Below are 16,386 nucleotides of genomic sequence, written 5' to 3'. Positions count from 1 at the left end.
ACAGCTGTTTAATGAGGCAGCAACATATGATAGATAGGACAGAACAAAAAAGGCTATTAAGAATCTTTCATTGCGCAAAAGTATTATATGATTATGAATGGATTCAACACAGTGCGGCTCAAAGCGCTTATGCGCATCCCGAGCGCAGAATGATGCGCTTGAAGCAACACAGAGTCACAGCGCGCAGTGCGTCGAGTCCGCATTGAAAATTTCAAAGCACAAAGGAAAGACATATCGATGCGTAGTGTATTATACAGTATCTATCTATGCAATAGTTTATTGAGCCTTTTCTTTTAACAGTTTTAAATTTCAGTTACTGTGCGCGTGAAGAACAATTATAGTGCTCCAGTGTTGTGATCTAACAGACACACGATAGAAAGTAACATGATTAAGGTACAGCAATACAGTCCAGCAAGATAGTCATTTTATGCGAAACCATAGAGCTTTATCTACAGATCAAGTATAATAATATTAACATTGAATCATCTTGGAGAGGGTTTCATCTGTAACCGAACGCGACGCGCTGTTTGAATGCTGAATGGAGAATGACTGACAGTCGCAGCGGAGGGAAAAGTTTTCGTGAACTTGAATTTAATGAATTAAATTTCTATCCCACATCATAGGATATATAGTATGGTACGGTGGCCCAGTAGTGCACAACACAACGACATTTAAAAAGCAAACATAAGTTCACAACACAACGGAATTAACCCACAACACAACGACATGAATCCACAACACAACGAAATGAATGCACAATACAACGTAAAATCCACAACACAACGGAAATGAGCCACAACACAACGGAAAATCTACAACACAACGAAATAAAGCCGCAACACAACGGAAATGCTCCCGACCACTAGAGGGCTCTCGGAGCGCTGTAAATTTAGTTTTCCTTGCCATTGTTCAATAGAGTCAGCAGTCTATAAAAATATATCAACACCACGATTAGTTTTAACAGTATGTATAGCTAACCATTGCATATCGACATTTATTCATTCAAAATCACCTACGTGCATTATAGCTGCATATTTATATTTTTTATATTTATAGAACGCTTTGACGCGCTACCACAGCGCATGATCCCTAAGGGAATGTCTGTCAATTCCTCCAAGTTGTTAAAACATATCATTTGGATTTATTCAAAATCCAAAGCTTGATTGTATTTGATAGACTGACTTAATACAGGTGGCTTTTTTCCAATACCCTTCATGTATTTACAGTAAACAATTATTTTTTAGGAGATTTCTGTAAAAGTTTTTTTTTCTTTTATCATGTTTCAACGGTTGTAGTTCCTATTAACCAGACTGACTTACAACAGGTGAAATTGTGGAAATAGCTCCCTGAATGCACAGTACAATATTTTTTTTAAATATATATAAAAACATTATGGCTACTGTAAATAAAAAATAAAAAAATTAAATGTCACAAAGCGTGTGGTTCCTATAGTGACCAGACTGACTTATTACAGGTAGAATTGTGCCATTACTTTCCTGTAATTCTGCAATTCGCCAAATGGTTTTTATTTTTATTTATCAAATTATATTATAATAAATTATACGTGTAACCACTTGGTGGAATTGGCAGACGTTCCCTTAGGGATCATGCGCTGTGGTAGCGCGTCCAAGCATTCTCGTGTATAAATACGCAGATATAATTCATGTAGCTGCTAGGTTATTTTGAAGTAATATTTTATATCGATATACAATGGTTACACTTAAAACTAATTGTGGTATTGATATATTAGACTGCTGACTGACTCTACTGAACAATGGCTAGGAAAACTAACTTTACAACGCTCCGAGAGACCACTAGTGGTCGGGAGCATTTCCGTTGTGTCGCGGCTTTATTTCGTTGTGTTGTAGATTTTCCGTTGTGTTGTAGATTTTCCGTTGTGTTGTGGATTTTCCGTTGTGTTGTGGATTTTCCGTTGTGTTGTGGCTCATTTCCGTTGTGTTGTGGATTTTCCGTTGTGTTGTGGATTCATTTCGTTGTGTTATGGATTCATTTCGTTGTGTTGTGGCTTAATTCCGTTGTGTTGTGAACTCATGTTTGCTTTTTAAATGTCGTTGTGTTGTGCACTACTGGGCCACCGTAAAGTATGGCTTCATATAGCATTCTATTCAATTCAATAATATATTATTCCTGTTAATAGAAATCTGATGTAAAATCTGTACACTTCTGAGCTAAAAGCCGTGAGTGACGTTGTTTTGTGAATCGCTGTCATGACGACAGCACATGAGTTTTTTATGAATGGGAACGCGATGGGGGAAAAAAACGCTTCAGTGCGCCGACGCACTGGTTATGACACTGCACCTGCGCGAATCCACGAACTAATTGAAGTTCAGAGACTACTTGGGTGGCCCACTATGCCACACTGGCGTCTTTAAACATGGAACTTGGACAGGGCCAGGGCACACAGGCCACTGTGGCCGTACGATGATTTTTTTTTCACGGGGCATGAAGGCCAAAGTGTAGGGCAACGGCGGCCGTGGCCGCGGTATAATTCCCACCCTGGTCCATTACCTTTCTAAACAGAGTAACAATGACGTTTATTTCTGTCTCCAACTCCCTGGTTTGCCCTGTCTCTTTCAGGTTTTAACTGCGAAGTAAACATTAATGAGTGTGAGTCAAACCCCTGTATGAATCAGGGAACTTGTGTGGATGGAGTCAACAGCTACATTTGTTACTGCTCTCTGCCTTACACAGGTGACACACATTTACAGTTACAGTTTTTTTTGTACATGATTTAAATTATAGAAGCAACATTTATGACACTTTGTTGTCTGATTATATAAGCTTGATAAAAAGATTTACGCCCAAACTATATTTAATATTATATACTGTATTTTTTTTTACACTATCTTTCAATGGCTTGTGGTCGGTAAGATTGGTAACACTTTAGTTTAGGATACAATTCTCACTATTAACTAGTTGCTTATAAGCATGAATATTACTAGGGTATTGGCTGTTTATTAGTACTTGTAAAGCATATTTTAATGCCTTATTCTGCATGACCACATTCTACATCCCTTAATCATACCCACTACCTAAACTAGACTACCTTACTCACTATTAATAAGCAGTAATTAGGAGTTTGAGGCAAAACTCATAGTTAAAAGCTAGTTAATAGTGAGAATTGGACCCTAAACTTAATTAATCATTAATTAATGATTATTAATTAATGATGCACATGATGCGGATATCTGACACACATCCGATATCCTCATAACTCTTTACGGTCATTTAAGACTTTATTTAACTCATTTAAGACTGTGCTTAGGAGGATACTCGACAAAGTGGGCATTTTGGCATACTTTTCTGTTTTTTGTCTGTTTCAAGCATGAAAGAGAACTCAATGCAGCCGCACCAGTACAGATTTAAGTTCTATTTTTGCATCTTATCAGGCCTGAATGGTTTAAAAGCACTTGAATGAATGATAGCGTGATCCTATAATGTAACGCTTGCTAAAGGATGAAGGGAAAAAACGAATGCTTGGTTAATTGCGTTAAATATTTTGAACGTGTTAAACTGAAAAAATTAATTGTATGTGTTAACATGTTAATTTTGACAGCCCTAATTATATTATATAAATGTTTGATTCCAAAGACATTTTTGATTACTTTTGTACAATAAACATTTTGGTACTGTTTTGAGAACCACTCTATTCTCTATTCACAACTGACTGTACTGCTCGATTCTCAGGGAGACACTGTATGGAGAAGTTGGTCCCCTGTGCATCTCAGCCCTGTCAGAGACGAGGGGTGTGTCAGCCATCCCAGGATTACACCAGCTACACCTGCATTTGCCACAGCGGCTGGGAAGGTAAGTGCCTTAAGTCTGTGTGTGCTTTTATTCCTCAAGAGTATCTTTGATGTTGTGACAACCACGTGTAACACCTTTTCCATGATCAAATGACATACCCATTAGTAGATGAAAATCTATGCAAAATGTCTGAGTGTCTGTCTGGTATATGTGTGTAGGAGCCCAGTGCACAGAGGATGTAGATGAGTGCAAGAAGAGTCCATGTCAGAATGGAGCTCACTGTGTAAACACAGTTGGCAGCTACCGTTGTGAGTGTCAGCCTGGATACAGTGGACAGACTTGCCAGACCAACATCGATGACTGCAGCTCCAGTATGTGTCATTCCCAAACAGATTGATGGCTGTCAATTAAATAAATGAATTGTGATTCATCTAATGGCCAGTTTCTAGCAGACTAAATCAGAGATAATGTCAGATTCAATAAATACGAATAGTATCTTAATTTAATAAAAAAGAAATCTTCTAAAATCTTTTTCATATTTTCTGTTGGACACCAATTTGAAAACACCAAACTAATTTAATCTCTTTGATTTTCACTCTCCTCTCCAGATCCATGCCGTAACGGTGGTACGTGTGTTGATAAAGTAGGGCGGTTCTTGTGCGAGTGCAGAGCTGGTTTCTATGGCGAGCGCTGTGAGGAGGAGGTGGACGAGTGCGCCAGCAGTCCCTGCTGGAATGGAGGCCACTGCAGCGACTATGTGAACAGCTACACATGCCAATGCCTACCTGGATATGACGGCATCAACTGTGAACGTGATATCCCAGATTGCACTGAGACGTAAGTCTTCTATATAAATTATATGTATAGTGTTTTATTGCATTTTACCATATCAATGCTTATTCATTCTCTCTCTCTTTTACGCCATAGCTCTTGTCTAAACAATGGAACGTGTGTGGATGGAATTAACCGCTTCTCTTGCCGCTGTCGGCATGGTTTTTCGGGTCAGTTCTGCCAGTTCGAACTGAACGAGTGTGATTCTCATCCATGTAAAAATGGCGGCACCTGCATAGATGGCCTGGGGACCTTCCACTGCACCTGCCCACTGATGTACAAAGGAAAAACCTGTGAGGTACAAACTTTCAATTCAGTCTTAGATTGTAAACACACACGTTTGATGTTGCACAATGACTATATGTTGATTTAAGCCTACAATCTGGAAAATCTGCTATTTAATTGCCATTAAAGGTATTGTAGGTAGAAATCCACAAAAATACTTTTTGTCAAAATTTGTTTAAACTGTCTTTATATATCAATGCATAATTAAAATGTAAGTACTCTGGAAAAGAAATTATAAAAATCGAGTGTCTGTAGTCCTCTTAGGACTACAATAAACACAGCTCATTATTCCATTAACTCCCACTCCCTCCCTACTCGGCTCCTTCCAAAGCCACGCCCCCAAAACAAATGAACGCGCGATCCCGGCCATTCGCTCAGCTGGAAGAGTCGGACGTGTTTACCAGCTTTACCAGATGTAGTGACATCATGTCAGAATCACAAGTAATAAAATAACTAACTTTATCAGTATGAATATAAACAATTAACATGGCTGTTAGTACTCACTATCCAGCTCGCATAACGATACTTGTAAAGTTTAAAATATTTGACTAGCTCTTAACGGAATCAAACTCAATATAAGGCAAAGCTATAAATAGCTTCATTGATACACGTTACTATCAGTTACACTGTGATGAAGGTGAATTTGTAAGATTCATAACATAAGATTGTTTACAGATAAACTGAATTACATACACTCAAACACCTTCTCACAACTGCATTGCAGACCCAAGATAATATAACACACACACACACAACATATATTGTATAGCACATACAGATACAACATAAAGACATATGTAAACATATGTAGAGCATATAACAACAAACCAAACGTGAAAAAACGGAGTAGGTAGAGTTCACGGTGAAAATAGGAACACAGTTTAGGCAGAGGGTAAAGCTAGGTATAAAAATAGATCCCCTAAACTTTTTAACCTAAAGTTAGATTCGGCGAAATTAAATAAAACAGCTTTCGACTGCAGATAGGCCTATTGCATATTTATCGTCTCAACCCTGGCTCACTAACAGTAACGTTATACTAGTCGACACCAAAGTTACACTGTCATAGCTAAGCCAGTACCGTTAGTTATGCTACGTAACGTTAGGTAGCTAATATTAGGTAGTTAGGTGTGCTAGTGATACATGCTTCATGAAAAAATAAATGCCATCAAAATGAAAACAGCAAGATTACCTGTCCAGCAGAAATAAAGCCATCATGGAGTCACTTTTCAGCCCCTTGAGATCACTCAGTAGTAGCCGACGCTGGAAAGCCACGCCGACTCTCTTATGATTTCTTTATTTATCCAAAGACTTTTTGTTCATAGCCTTTTCAAATACTGTCTTCCTTTTTTTAACTCGTTTGACTTCGCTGCCTCTATATGCAGGTAACGTTACTGAGAATTGTGACTGTTCTTTCTCTGCCATAATTGTTTGTTATTACTAGCTTCCGTTCCTTTTCAAACGGGTGCGCACATTTGGGCTCCTCCTGTATCAGCAGAGGTGGTATCCATGGTAGCGAGGGAGAGTGACAGTCGCACCAGCCAATCATTTCTTTCGTCCCGAATGGAATAATGAGCTGTGTTTATTACAGTCCTGAGAGAACTACAGACACTCGATTTTTATAATTTATTTTCCAGAGTACTTACATTTTAATTATGCATTGATATATAAAGACAGTTTGAAAAAAATTGGAAAAAAGTATTTTTGGGGATTTCTACCTACAATACCTTTAAATGATCTTTCAACTCAGCAAATACATAAAAGACACTCAAATGTAATTAAAAAAATATTTTTTGCCGTGTTGAAATTTGGTTGCCAGTAAGTGATTGTTCTACAATTATGTTGTCAGATTAATTTCTATGTCTGTTTCATTCTGCAGTCAATGGTGAACGTGTGCAGTCAGATTAAGTGTCTGAATGGGGGTACCTGTATCCAGAAGGAGATGGATTGGAGATGCAGCTGTCAGCATGGCTGGACAGGCCTGTATTGTGACATCCCAAACATGTCATGCCAGGCTGTTGCCATTAGCAAGGGTGAGACATTAAACAATAATCTAATGTTAGTCAAGCTCACAAATTTCACTGTTACTGTAATTGTGATATGTATTTTGAATCCTTAATCTAAGTTTTGATTTGCTCCAGGTGTGGCGGTGGACATGGTCTGTAAACATGCAGGAAGGTGTATGGACAAAGACAACACACACCAGTGTATTTGTCAGAGAGGTTATATGGGCAGTTACTGTGAAGAGGAGGTGGATGAATGTCTCTCCAGCCCCTGCAGAAACGGAGGGACCTGTACGGACTACCAGGGTGGATATGACTGCCAGGTACAACTGATCTCTCTTACTAACATTGATATATGCTATTATTCAAAAGTTTGCGGCCAGTAAACAAAATGTTTTTTGAAAGAAATTAATACTTTTATTCAGCAAGGACATGTAAAATTTATGAAAAGAGACATTAGAAAAACATTTATAATGTTACAAAAGATTTTTATTTCAGATAACTTTCTTTTCGGCAAAGAATCCTGAAAAAATAAATCAAGGTTCAGTTAAAAATATTATGCGCACAACTTTTTCAATATTGATAATAAGACATATTTCTTGAGTGCCAAATCAGTATATTAGAAGCATTTCTGAAGAATCATGTGACACTGAAAACTGGAGTAATGATGCTGAAAATTCAGCATTACCACCATAGGAATAAATAACATTTTAAAATATCTTCACATAGAAAACAATAACTTTAAATTAAAAACAGTAATATTGTGAAACATTCTACATTGTATTTTGATCATAAATACAGCTTTGGTGAGCATGAGAGACTTCTTTTAAAAACATTAAAATGGTGGTGTATATAGAAATAGTATAGAATAGATAGAGAAAACTATACTTCTACTTTATAAACCTCTCTTTCTCCATCAGTGCAAAGCAGGTTATCAGGGTGTGAACTGTGAATATGATGTTGACGAGTGCCAGTCGAATCCCTGTCGGAATGGAGGCACCTGTATTGATTTGATCAACCGCTTCTCCTGTGCGTGCCCTCCTGGCACCAAAGGTAAAGCCTGAAAAGACTGATTTCTAACGCTGTACGTTTAGTGCATAGATGTATCACTGATATGAAAATTTCCCCTGACCACCTCCTCTCTGTTTTGCAGGTTTGCAGTGTGAGGTGGACGTGGATGAGTGCGCCCCAGAGTTTGGCTCACGCTGTAAGAACGGCGGCCAGTGTGTGGACAATGTGGGGCGGTACACTTGCTCCTGCCCTCCTGGTTTCACTGGAGTGCATTGTGAGGGAGATGTGAATGAGTGTCGTTCTGGACCTTGCAACCCATCCGGCACCATCGACTGTGTGCCGCTGACCAATAACTATCAGTGTCGCTGTCGTCTTGGTTATACTGGTGAGGTTTCATTAGAGACATACATGTAATGTTTCATTCTTGCTATTTTAAAGTGGTTCGAATGAACAATCTCTTATTTGTAAAAATTGTTGTGCTCTCCATCTCCCTATAGGGCAACGCTGTGAGTTAATGGTGGATCTGTGCCAGTCCAAGCCATGCCATAACAACGGCAGATGTGCCATGAACATGAGTTCAGTACATGGATACAGCTGTACCTGCCAACCCGTAAGTGCAGTGTTAGTATTTGTATGAATGTACACTACCATTCAAAAGTTTGAGGTCTGTAATGGTTTTTAATGTTTTTTGTCTCTTATGCTATATATTTTAATATGATCAAACTGGCAGAACTGACCTGAAAAACCATGCCGACAGCGGCAAGAGATGCGGTTAATTCCATTTACACACGTTCCATTGTTTAGACAAGAGCTATGGCGTAAAAGAGAGAGAGAATGAATAAGCATTGATATGATAAAATGCAATTAAACACTATCCATGTGATTTATATAGAAAACTTACATCTCAGTGCAATCTGGGATATTGATTATTTAAAACTGAAATCTTACTGACCCTAAACGTTTGAACGATACTGTATATGTGTGCATGTGCAATAAAACTTTTTTATTTTTTATTTAAAGGAATAGTTCACTTAAAAATTAACATTCTGTCATAATTTACTCACCCTCAAGTTGTTTTAAACCTGTATAAATTACTTTCTTCTGCTGAACACAAAGGAAGATATTTTGAAGTATGTTGGTAATCAACAGTTGATGTATCCCATTGACTTCAATAGTATTTTTTTCCTACTATGGAAGTCAGTGGGGTCCATCAACTGTTTGGTTACCGACATTCTTCAAAATATCTTCCTTTGTGTTCAACAGAAGATAGAATTGCTAATTCATAGCATTAAGTACTAAATGGTTTAATGTTTGAAAGCAAAGAAATTAAGGCAACTATAAATGTTAGCATTGTAATTTGACTTTTGTTCTGTAAAATAAAATAATATAATAATGATAGTAATATCATCTTGTCTTCGACTGATCACATGCCTGATTATAAAATACTAATACCATTGTTTTAAATGTTGGAAATTTGCTAAAAAAAAAAGTTAACATTGTTATTAATTTATTAGTGTTTTTAAAAATTAATTTAAAGTAAGTGTGATCTTGTAAAGTTGGATGATGGTAAAGGCAATCTAAATGTAAAAATAGAGAAAATGAGCATGCACAATTAAATGTCCAATATTGGCCAATATGTATACATTTAAAAAACTTGTAATATCAGACAATAATATCTATTGTACTGAAGCATTCCCTAACTTCTGTAAATACATAAAAACTCTATCTAATTTTTACAAACTGATCCCTGAGAGGTGGAGGAGGGTATTTTAACAACTGTGTCTCTTACTGTGCTTTCTGACATTTCTCTTACAACCTTTAACGGCTGCATTTGCTTTGCTCGACTCTGCTTTGCTTTGGGTGAAAATGTTTCCTTTTCTCATGGCTGATTGTTCTCTCCTTACTCTCATGCTTGCACTAAAGACTGAGGCTGCATAAATCAGGTATGATGTGAAACTCTGATTCTCTCTTTTAACTGATCTTTTACTCTCCTTTCACTCACTGTTGCTGTCTTACTAGCCTCCAGTCATTTAGTTGTAAAGTAGTGCAATGATTTGGTTTATTTTTGACATCTGATGCCCTCTGTGTGGCTCTTCAGGGTTACACCGGCTTCAACTGTGGCAGTTATGAGATGTTCCCCTGTGCCAGTTTGCACTGTCAGAATGGCGGACAGTGTGTGGAGATAAAGGGTCGCCCGCAGTGCCACTGTCTAACAGGTTTTACTGGACCGCACTGTGAGAGCATCACAAAACGTTGCATGTGTCACAACGGTGGCACCTGTGTGCCAGATGATCCCAACAGCTGCCGGTGTCCACCTGGCTTTAGTGGGCCGACCTGTCAAATGATTGAACCTTCCTGCCCTTATTTGGAGTGTGAACAGAGGGCGGGAGACAAAGTATGTGACCCGCAATGTAAGAACCCAGAGTGCGAGTGGGATGGAGGCGACTGTACGCTCCATTGGGACAAACCCTGGAAGAACTGCCTAACACCAGTGCCCTGCTGGAACTTATTCCATAACGGCCGCTGTGACCCACAGTGCAACAATGCAGGCTGCCTCTTCGACAGCTTTGAATGCCAGAATCGTACATCGGCAAGCACTTGCAAGTATGTGTCCTAGTGTAAATCTCATACTCCAGAGGATCACTGTTCTTCTTTGGGAAAATTGCTAAGATAATGCTTGAATAAGATTTTATTTTTTATATATCAGAATATTAAACATATGATGATAACACATAATCACAATTTTGATTAATACATATATATATTTTATATAACAGTATATTATTTATATACTGTTTGATCCATTGCCATTTGACATTTATTTACTGTACTACTGATTGCACTCTCTGCACAGTGATGCAATGAAAGATGAATCGAGTCTTAATTGTTTCTTACTCCCATCTATCTCTCTATTTACCCTAATTCCTCTATAGATACGACAGATACTGTGCAGATCATTATGCCAATGGTCACTGTAACCAGGGCTGCAACACAGAAGCATGTGGCTGGGATGGTCTGGACTGTGCCACAGACACTCCTCCGAAGCTAGCTGATGGCACACTGGTGATTGTGGTGCTGTTGCAGCCTGAGGAGCTAATGGGTGACCTTAAGGGTTTCTTGCGCTCTTTGGGAACGCTCCTGCACACCAACCTGCGACTGAAGCTGGATGAGAATAAAAGACCTATGGTGTACCCATACTATGGAACTGAGCAGAGTGAAATCCAAAGCGGTATCGCCGCTATGAAGCAACGTGGAAAACGAGAGCTAGAGAAGGAGGTTATTGGGTATGTTCCTCGCCCAAAAATTGAAATACTGTCTTTACCCTAATGTTGTTGTATATTTTTTTATAAATTAACATGGTTTTGGATGCCTCCATGATTTAGATCAAAGGTTCACCTAGAGATTGACAATCGACAGTGTTCTCAGCACTCAAAAGAATGCATCTCCAGTGCAGACCAGGCTGCGGCCTTCATAGCGGCCGAGTACCTGAAATCGGAGCTTCCGTATCCCGTCTACTCTGTGAGCAGTAAGTGAACTGACAAAACAGGGCTACAGCAAAATGCAATTGTAGTTTTCACTATGTTGTTCTCTGTTTATAATTTTTGTTACCAACCTCTTCGACCTCAGGCGATGAAGATGAACCTACCTCTATGCCTATTGCTCTGTACCTGGTTGCTGTGGCTGCAGCTATCATCATGCTGATTTTGTTGCTGGGTGTATTGGCTGCCAAGCGCAAACGCAAGCATGGGACGTTATGGCTTCCTGATGGCTTTCTAGCAAAGAATGACAGCAAGCGGAGAGAGCCAGTGGGACAGGATGATTTTGGCATGAAGTAAGTGTGCGCCTGAAATCCACAACAATCTCAGATTTGCTGCCTTCAAGTCTTCTTGGGATGCTTGGGATTAAATAATAAGTTGGAAGTTTTTTATGATGTGTCAGTGTTTATTCAGTGTTCTGCAATTTCATATCTTTCTCTTTCATTTCATTTACTAGACAGGCGATGCATACGAAATCGTACTACATTTGAATTTGAACTTACTTCCTGACTGTTAAAAAAGTACATTCTATATAGTATGAATATGGATAATATGAATGAAATTCGGATGTACTACATCCGCCTTGTTGCTACCGTCACGAGACCACAGTTGCGTCGCTTCACCTTCATTCATAAATTCCCTCCCGTGGCCTCATGGGATACTAAAGTGTCCATCGAATGCTCACATCGGTAGTAGTCATCCAGGGACTTGTCGCCTACTACTCTGTTAGCATACTGTTTTTCACATACTATATAGTGCGGAATAGTGAATTCCGGATGCAGTGAGGTTGTTTTTTAGTGCAAATGCAACAAAATGAGCGTATTATGCCTTGAAGGCAGCAAAAGTCTGAAGCTTTTTTATATGCTTCTGTTAATCTGTTAATTTCAGGTGGCATCTCTAATCATTCCTTTTTCCTCTATCCTCCACTTTCTCTCAGGAGCATGCAGAAGCCACAGGGTGGAGGGTTGATGGATGGCAGTTCTACCCATCATTGGCCAGAGGAGGATCATCTACCTAAAAAATCAAGGGTAAGAGACGGTGTCTCCACAGCCCTAAAGATCACAGTAACAGATCTCTTTATTTATGATCCATCTAAATATATCCCCCGAACCCCACAGATGGAGGATAAGCCGTTGCTTCCTGTCGGAGTGGATGGAGGAGTGGACAGGAGAGAGTGGACCCTGCAGCATCACAAAGCCGCTGACATCACACTCACTCCCCCTCAGGCAGACATAGACATGGACAGCCTGGATGTTAATGTTAAAGGACCAGGTTAATAGACTGAGATTCTTTCTTGCTCCCAATCTGGGTAGATGAAGAAAGAAGGTTTTCACCCTTATGTTTTCCTTTTAAAAGTTTTACTAACTCTTTATTGTCTTTCACGCTTATAGATGGTTTCACTCCTCTCATGCTGGCATCTCTACGAAATGGCAGCAGCCCCGATTGTGGCAGCATGCTGGGAGAGGAAGAAGAGGAAAGTGGTGCTGACGAGCCTGACACAAATGTCATTACCGACTTGATTGGCCAGGGTGCGTCACTCAATGCACAGACAGATCGCACCGGAGAGACAGCACTTCACCTTGCTGCACGATATGCCCGAGCAGATGCTGCCAAGAGACTGTTGGATGCTGGCGCTGATGCCAATGCTCATGATAACATGGGCCGCACCCCTCTCCATGCAGCTGTGGCAGCAGATGCCCAAGGAGTCTTCCAGGTAAGGGGATGTGCTTCTACACACATGCCCTGTTAAGCCTATTATTATGCCATTAAAAAAGTATTTAAAATATACTGTCTTTATGTTTTCTCTACATTCATTTTATATGGTTAATTATTATAATGAGTTATTTTTTTAATCGATTGACAGCTCTATATATTATCCTAGGTTAGTCATGGGACATGTATGGCATTAAAAATGTACAAAATTGCATTAAAAAGGCATTAAAAAGCATTAAATTTAATTTGAAGATACCTGCAGAAACCCTGTAATAGATCAAACAGTATTATTTATTTTAATATTACTATTTATAACAGTAATTATTTATTTATGAATTTGCTTCATTGTAATGTATATGAAAAAACATTACATTTTGAATCAGTCTGCTTTTACTTTGGAAATTATCTTTTTTCTTTTTCTCAGTTTTCAATTAAAATGTTGTTACCCACCAATTTTTTAAGAATATTGTGATGAAGCTGTTTGTTTGATCGGCATGTTTTTGTTTATTTTGATAACTACTTAGTCATTGATTGCAACTCCTACAGTAGTTGTTTCCTGAATTACCTTGTTTATGTAATAATATATTTGCACAACTAGTGTAGTATGTAGATGGTAAGTTTAAATTCAGGGTTAAAAAAAAAAGAAAAAATTCAGAATTTTTGTGTGCACATACCAATCATTACTGTTATATGTTACTCTAGATTCTCATCCGGAACCGTGCCACGGATCTTGATGCTCGTATGAATGATGGCACCACACCACTCATCCTGGCAGCCAGACTGGCAGTGGAGGGTATGGTGGAGGAACTTGTGCACTGCCATGCAGACGTCAATGCAGTGGATGACCATGGTAAGATCAGATTAAAGAACTTTGTTGATAAATGAAAAGGAAAAAATTCTGGAAATAAAATGCCCTATTTAATTCTGTCGTGCTTATCTCATCCACAGGCAAGTCAGCTTTGCACTGGGCTGCTGCTGTCAATAATGTAGAAGCCACTCTGGCGCTACTGAAGAATGGAGCCAATCGAGACATGCAGGACAACAAGGTAGTCTTCCATGTCTATTATGCTTATGTGCATATTTATCACTTTTTAAACACACAAATGTTTTGTGTGTCAGCCAAACACTTCAGTTTTGTTTGTTCTGTGATGTAGGAGGAGACCCCCTTGTTCCTGGCTGCCAGAGAGGGCAGCTTTGAAGCGGCTCAAGTTCTTCTAGATCATTATTCAAATCGTGATATCACTGACCATCTTGACCGCCTGCCTCGTGATACTGCGCAAGAACGAATGCATCATGACATAGTGCGTCTGCTGGACCAGTACAACTTGGTGCACAGCCCACACTCCGGGCCTAATCACGTGGGCAACGGCGGACACTCCTCGATGGTCTGTGGAACAAATGGCACAGGATTCATCATCGGCATGCGTCCAGGACCGCAGGGCAAAAAGAATCGCCGAGCCGGAGGAAAAGCAAGTGCTCTCTCAGCTGGGACAGCCAAAGATCTGAAAGAAATGAAGGCCAAGAGGCGAAAGAAGCCGACCGGAGGAGAGGGGCCGAGTGTGGTGGCTGTGCCCGGAGCCGGAGGAAATGTCACCAAAGCAGCCGGTGGTCTCTCAGAGAGCTCAGTCACCATGTCACCTGTGGATTCCCTGGAGTCTCCACATTCGTACGCTGGAGAGGCTGTGGCCGCCTCCAGCACAGCGAATTCTCCCCCTCTGCTCAGCAGCCCGTCAACGAGGCCCATGTTGCCCCCTGTGAGTCACATGTTGGGCCAGCAGCAAAGCTGGGTAGGTCTGGCCAAACACAGCTACAATAGCCACATGTTTGGCCTCATGTCACCCCACCAGATGAGTGCAAGCCACACCAGCATGCAGCAGCACCACAGCCCGGGCATGCTCACCCCGATGAATGTCACCATGAGCCGTGAACAGCTGCCGCCCATCGTCACCTTCCAGATGATGGCGACAGGCAGCGGGCAGAGCCTGCTCAAGCAGGCGCAGCAGAGTCAGATACAGGCGCAGGGGCAAAATCAGACACAAGGTCAACACCTACACTGCAACCAGGGTATGATGTTCCCCATTCCTGATGTGGGAATGCAGCACGGCCTGTCGCACACCCTTCCGCACCCCCACGGTCACAACCACGCGCTTCCTCACGGGCTGCCAGAGAGCCAGGCAAGGCAGGTGGCATCCTATCAGCCACGCCAGAGCCCTGTGGATAAATATCCCACGCCACCTTCCCAGCACAGCTACGCCCCTGCCGGCTCTGAGGGAACCACCCCCGGTCATCCCGCACACAATCCCAGTGAACATCCCTACCTCACCCCCTCACCTGAATCGCCCGACCCCTGGTCCTCCTCATCCCCCCACTCCAACTCAGACTGGTCCGATGTCACCACAAGCCCCACCCCTCTAGGAAACCCCCGCACACTGCCTCCTTCCTGCCACACTCACATTCCCGAACAAGCCCAGCTGCAGCCCCAGTCTCAGGCTGCGCAGCCGACGCAGTCCCAGCAGTCCCAGCGCAGCAGTGTGTACGCATAGAAACTCGGACCTTTGAGAGTTTAATTGCACTGCCATTTTGATTCTCTCTCTTCAGCTTACAAGGGATTGGCCAACTGTCCTTCTCTCCACCCTCCATGTCTTTGTTACGCTCTGCATGTTGACTGTGAAGTTTGCGTATCGTAAATTCCTACAAGCCTGAATTTTTTATATCACAGGAGCCCCGAACTAAACAGAGAAACAGCTTTAACAACACGGGACTTCTGTTCACGGCCATCTACGACCTGAGGCACTTTTACCAATGGACAATTACACTGCCAAGCTAAGGAGTCCGTTATTGTCCTCAGCTTTGAGATGTTTATTTCGCATTTTATTCAAACCTTTTATGTTTTGAAGGAAATTTTCTCACTTAATCTGCCATCTTTTTTTGATAATTTTTGTTGATGATAAAGTCAGATATGCTTAGTTGGTACCAACATTAAAGGGATAGTTTACCCAAAAGTGAAAATGTATCATATACTCACAAACCTTTGACCTTGTTCTGTAGAATACACAATAAGATATTTTGATATATATATATATATATATATATATATATATATACACACACAATTACATTAACAATAAAAGTGGTTTAAGGTTGTTTTGAACCCCATTGTACTAAGAGAAAATTAGTTGAAACATTCTTAAAAATATTTTCTTTTGTGGTACAGGTTTGGAATGACATCAGTGCGAGTAAAT

The 16,386-nt window shown here is 40.4% G+C and overlaps 1 protein-coding gene across 1 annotated transcript in view; it reads left to right on the top strand.

Moving 5' to 3' along the window:
• notch2 (notch receptor 2) overlaps positions 1-16,274 on the top strand; it is a 73,249-nt gene extending 56,975 nt beyond the window's left edge. The window contains exons 15-34 of the mRNA XM_077224153.1: positions 2,599-2,712; positions 3,709-3,828; positions 3,987-4,139; positions 4,377-4,605; positions 4,696-4,897; positions 6,761-6,914; positions 7,023-7,207; positions 7,805-7,937; positions 8,038-8,280; positions 8,393-8,505; positions 9,994-10,499; positions 10,829-11,179; positions 11,279-11,421; positions 11,523-11,727; positions 12,369-12,459; positions 12,550-12,703; positions 12,823-13,145; positions 13,847-13,994; positions 14,093-14,190; positions 14,299-16,274. Of these exons, the coding sequence (XP_077080268.1) occupies positions 2,599-2,712; positions 3,709-3,828; positions 3,987-4,139; positions 4,377-4,605; positions 4,696-4,897; positions 6,761-6,914; positions 7,023-7,207; positions 7,805-7,937; positions 8,038-8,280; positions 8,393-8,505; positions 9,994-10,499; positions 10,829-11,179; positions 11,279-11,421; positions 11,523-11,727; positions 12,369-12,459; positions 12,550-12,703; positions 12,823-13,145; positions 13,847-13,994; positions 14,093-14,190; positions 14,299-15,687 (5,054 nt within the window). The 3' untranslated portion in view covers positions 15,688-16,274. The remainder of the gene's footprint in view (positions 1-2,598; positions 2,713-3,708; positions 3,829-3,986; positions 4,140-4,376; positions 4,606-4,695; positions 4,898-6,760; positions 6,915-7,022; positions 7,208-7,804; positions 7,938-8,037; positions 8,281-8,392; positions 8,506-9,993; positions 10,500-10,828; positions 11,180-11,278; positions 11,422-11,522; positions 11,728-12,368; positions 12,460-12,549; positions 12,704-12,822; positions 13,146-13,846; positions 13,995-14,092; positions 14,191-14,298) is intronic.
• The last annotated feature ends 112 nt before the right edge of the window (positions 16,275-16,386 follow it).

Source organism: Siphateles boraxobius, unplaced genomic scaffold (genome assembly GCF_051911475.1).
Source record: "Siphateles boraxobius isolate OS27281-9 unplaced genomic scaffold, OSU_SipBor_1 9, whole genome shotgun sequence".
NCBI classification, from domain to species: domain Eukaryota; kingdom Metazoa; phylum Chordata; class Actinopteri; order Cypriniformes; family Leuciscidae; genus Siphateles; species Siphateles boraxobius.
This window is presented reverse-complemented; position numbering and strand designations above follow the sequence as displayed.